At 53.3% G+C, this 4,656-nt stretch overlaps 1 protein-coding gene across 1 annotated transcript in view; it reads right to left on the reverse strand.

Moving 5' to 3' along the window:
• The window catches only part of ARHGAP26 (Rho GTPase activating protein 26), a gene marked incomplete at its 5' end in the record, with an annotated part of 93,091 nt that overhangs the window by 78,362 nt on the left and 10,073 nt on the right, over nt 1–4,656 (reverse strand). Inside the window, one exon of the mRNA XM_010019316.1 lies at nt 2,864–2,942. Within this exon, the coding sequence (XP_010017618.1) occupies nt 2,864–2,942 (79 nt within the window). The remainder of the gene's footprint in view (nt 1–2,863; nt 2,943–4,656) is intronic.

The following is a 4,656-nucleotide window of genomic DNA, read 5'->3' on the forward strand; positions in this document are numbered from 1 at the left end:
GAGCGCTCCCTGTGTGCGGAGCAAACAGCCTCGTTCGCACCGCTCCTAATCCCACAGCCCCCGCGACGGGCCAGGCCGGCTTCGTGCTTGGCGTGGGTTCAGAGCCACGCTGCCCTCCACCACGTACAGCTGCAAACTGCATCACCAGAGGAGAACCACCATAGGAAACTTATCCCCAGTATCTTAACCAAACCAAACCAACTGCTCTGTGACGAAGTTCGTTTCTCCTATTTCCAGCCTCTGTAGCATAAAATAAACCCCAAAGTCAACACAGGGGTTTTAGCCAAATTAATAACAAGTGGTAAGAGTTAACAGACTGATGATAGCTATCTGGAGACTGCTCTGACTGTAAGATGTATAATAAATCTTTTCAAGTTGTGACAAATGTGTTGGCTAATGCAGCCCACATTCTATGTTTAGGTCTTACTAAAATGTAATTCAACATTTGGTTTTAATCTTTTAATTATAATTAAGAAACAAACTCCAGTCCACTTTAATCTCTCCACAGCCTGAATTTGCACATGGAATTACTGTCCCCACTGTGCCAATCTTTTCCACAACTCAACATTCAATCAAAGGAAAACCAGACATTCTTTCCAGTAGGGGTTTCTTGGTTACAGAAATACGGTCAAAGCATAGAATGGGTATTTCTAAGAGTCCAAAGGTTAAATCTTCGTCTCTTGCTCAAGGAAATCTCTGTGGAGTAGGTAACATCCCACACCCTGCTGTTGCAAGAGAAGAACCCAAACAGAACAGACCAACAACTCCACTTGTGCTGGATTGAGGAGGGTAACTGAGGACTGGGATTATCCTGTCTGTCAACACGCACCATCTTCATCAGTAAAATGCCTCTTGGATCCATTTCCATACAGGCTCCACTCCCATGGCTCCTGCACCACACCTGGAAGGCCGGGTTTAAATGCCATGAGCATTTAAATGCCATGAGGTATTGCATTAATGCGCAGCAACAACCCTTGATGTGCTGGATGAGCAAGCTACCCTGAGCTGATGGGCATGATAGGGAAGAGGAGAAATCCGTAGGTGTCAGCATGGAGACCTGTGTGTTTGAAGGAGTTCACGTAACCAGATTCTCAAACAGGACAATCCAGGCAGTCCTGCACTGGTTGCTTCACAGCACCTTTCACATGCACAGCACTTCACAAGCACGCAAAATCTCTGGCTGCACTTCTGCAACCCAATCCCAACAGACTGGCTCTGCTGTTGTGCCAGGTCCTGGGAACATCGGCACGTCAAAAGGCACCTGGATGGCGGGATTCACGCAGCCCCAGTGCTGGTGACCGCCCTTCGCATCCTTCAACACCAGCTCCCAGCAGTGGGAAGCAGGTGAGCTGAAGGAGGACAAGGCTCGATTCGGAGTAGGAGCAAGGAGGATACGCACTTCGGTTTTGAAGAAACTCAAATATTATCCTGTCTCCAGGTGCCACTGGAATCAGTTTGGAGAAGGAAAAGCTTTGTGGGGACCTGCCAGCACCCATCCTAAGGCACTGGAAAACCAGAGCCAGGCCCCTCACACAGTGCACAGTGGGAGGACAAGAGACAATAGGTGTGAAATGAAACAGGAAAGGTTCAGACTGGGGACCAAAAGGATGGCAAAGCAGCCCCAGGAAGGCTGCGCACTCTCCTCCCTTGGATGCTCACTGCACACAACCAGATAACACCCAAGCAATCTGCTCTGAGCAGAAGGCTGGACTAGAAGCATCCCGAGGTCCTGTCCTACCTGAATTACCCAATGGATCTATGATTCCAGGCATCCACAATGAAATCCTTTACCTGAACTGCACGGCAGCACCCTCACACACACACACAGGGCCCTCCTGACCTCTAAACCACTGCACATTTCAAAAGCAAGTTGCTCAACTGAGCCCAACGTGTGCTTTCCAGCACTCAGTGAACAGCCCACATGTATCCACATCTCACCTGGCTTTAAAGAACACTTTTTCCTGACAAACAAAAACCTTTTCATGGATTTGGGAGGAATCTGCTCAAACCAGTCCCAGTCTGTGGGACCGGGACACGCTGCTCCCCACATGGACTCTCCTTCAACTGCCAGAGCCCAGCTCAAGCCCTGGAGCACACAGACACTTTGGGCTGTCCCACAGCAGCCCTGGCTGCTCCCGCAATCCACAGAGCTTCCCTTCGCATCCTGCCACGCTCTTGGCCAGCCTGAGGCACAGGGGCCCACAGTCTGCTCTCGCTCTGCAGACGGAGGCTGCCCGGTGATGCTGTGTTTGCCATTCCTTGCTGGAGAGCTGGGCAGGATGGTGCCACCGGGGGAATGCATTTAGAACCAGCCACAGCTCCCGGAGCCCGGCAGTGAAGGCTGCACACACATTAAAGAGTAAAATCCCGAGTTCTCTGAAAATCCCCATAATCCATTCTGAAGGTGAGGAAGCCCGCACAGCCCCGGCACAGCCGAGCACAGGGAGCCTCACACGAAACCTGTGATTCTCCACGAGACCCAGAAGCAGCCACCAATGAGTTTCAGGACACAAAAAAGCCGCCCTGGAAACGCACAGCATCTTTTCTTCCACTGCTCCTTCTGCCATGTTTTCCTTTCAGCACAGCACAGCAGCATGTTTGTGCTGGCCAAGCCTACCCTCCTCCTTCCCACCGCACCTCCAAGCGATCCAAGCACAGGAGATACAGTATTACCTCAAATATTTAACCAAGGGATTAAACTATTCTCTTGGCAGGAGGCGCAGGCTGCCCCACGGATACAGCTCCCGCGCCGGCTGGCAGGCGCTGCGTGACAGCCTGCTCGCAGCCAACAGCCTGCCCCAGGCTCCGGAGAGCTCCCCACACTCCTCTCCAAGGCTGGGGGTTAGCGAGTGTTTCTGCTCACCGGTTCCCGGCCATCCATCGCCTCCATCCAGAGCCGCCGGTCCTCCTCCGAAAGCGCCTGCATGGTGATCACGCCAGGCCTGCGGAGATAAAGGGGATGCTGTGAACAGGCTGCGGGGTGGAAAACAAAGATGGCAAAGAGAGATTTCCATGAGAGAAAGAGGACAACCTCCTTCGTCGCCAAGCGCCAGCAGCACGGCGCTGAGCCCTGCCTGACCACTACAGGGAGTCCCTGCAGGTCCTGACCAGGACAAGTGAGCAGAGGATACATCCAGCGACACACATTCTCAGTGGGTTTAGAGTCAGAGAGCTGGATGGAAAATGCTTCCTCTGGCTTTCAGCCACGCAGCTCACCTGCACTTGGACTAAGCACATCCATACAGCGGCAGGAGAAGGCAAGGAAGGTAACCAAGCAAGCAGGGGACCCATGACCCCATCCCAGACCCCATGTCCCACCACCACACCAAGCACCAGCTCTGGGGGGACACCTTCTGCTGCATGAAGTATTTCATCCCCGACATGTTCATACCAGTGTGGCTCTGACACTTCCCTGACCACGTCCATACACTCATGTCACATGCAGTAATGGCAGTGATGAGATCCTGGTCCACTTACCCCTGCCCATAGCCTTGCAGAAAAAGCACTGTGAGGAGTCCTGGGGTGCCCCAGGGTGCTCGCTCCTGCACCACTAGTCCTGCCACCCTGACACACACACAGCCCATGAGCTGCACTGTAAATCCAGTTGCTCATTTGTTTTAATGAGAAGGGGGAAGAACAGGCCCATGTGCCAGCAAAGCACAGGGAACCAGGGGACACCACCAGTCCAGCCCTCACCCTGGGACCAACGCCACTTCCACCACTCACAAGTGGACCCTAAATCCATTCCTGGACAGCCCTTTCCACACAAGGAGTTAAAACTCCACTATCTAGCTCTGATAAGCGTGACCACCAAGGCCAGGATGGATTTAACACAGTGGAGAGTATTTGCACAACCCCAGGTGTGGCTGTGTGTTTGCACAAGAGAGGAACACGCAGAGGGTGAACGCCAACACTGTGCTCCCACAGGGCACGTCGTGGCTGACCATTCACTGCACCTCGTGTGGTTGCAGGGCTTTCCACCCTCAACACCCCAGCAGCCAGCACATCCAGACACAGAAAGCCCAGCTGGCCCTACATACTCAGCCTTGCACCTTTGGATCCAGGTCTCCAGCATCTAAAGGGGCTGTCGCATCCTGCCCCGGCGACAGGCTACCTGCACAGCGCCTGGGGACCAGGCAGGGGCCCTGCTCCCAGCAAGACAGCCGAAATCTGTTCTGTTGGTTTGGTCTGGTCCTTCTGCTTCCTCCCAGGCTATTTTGGGATGCAGCAGCAGAGCGCAGCAGCTATTTCTGCAGGAGGAGAGCACACAGAATGCCTGGCAATGGGGGAGATGGAGACATGGCCAGAGCGCTGCATGGCTCAGAATGGTTTGGTTATTGATGCTCTCTCTGCAGCAACGCTCATGGGGTTTCAACCATCCAAAGTACCACAGCAGAGAACCTCTGGTGCTGCTCTTCACATCCATGGCAAAGTGCAGCAGCTCCAGAAAGGCAGAAGAGAGCCAGGATCACTGCCTGTGGGGCACCAGGCTGCTGTGGCACAAGGTGGGAAGAGCAATTTAACCTCAGGAGCCGCCAACTGCCTGCAGACATCGTTCAGCAGAGCACGTAGCTTTTTGGTACTAAATCCTCAAAAACTGATAAGGTTTGGGAAAAGGGGCAATTTCTGACTTGCACTTCCCAAAAGCACTTCAGC

Source organism: Nestor notabilis, unplaced genomic scaffold (assembly GCF_000696875.1).
Source record: "Nestor notabilis isolate BGI_N333 unplaced genomic scaffold, ASM69687v1 scaffold5830, whole genome shotgun sequence".
NCBI lineage: Eukaryota > Metazoa > Chordata > Aves > Psittaciformes > Psittacidae > Nestor > Nestor notabilis.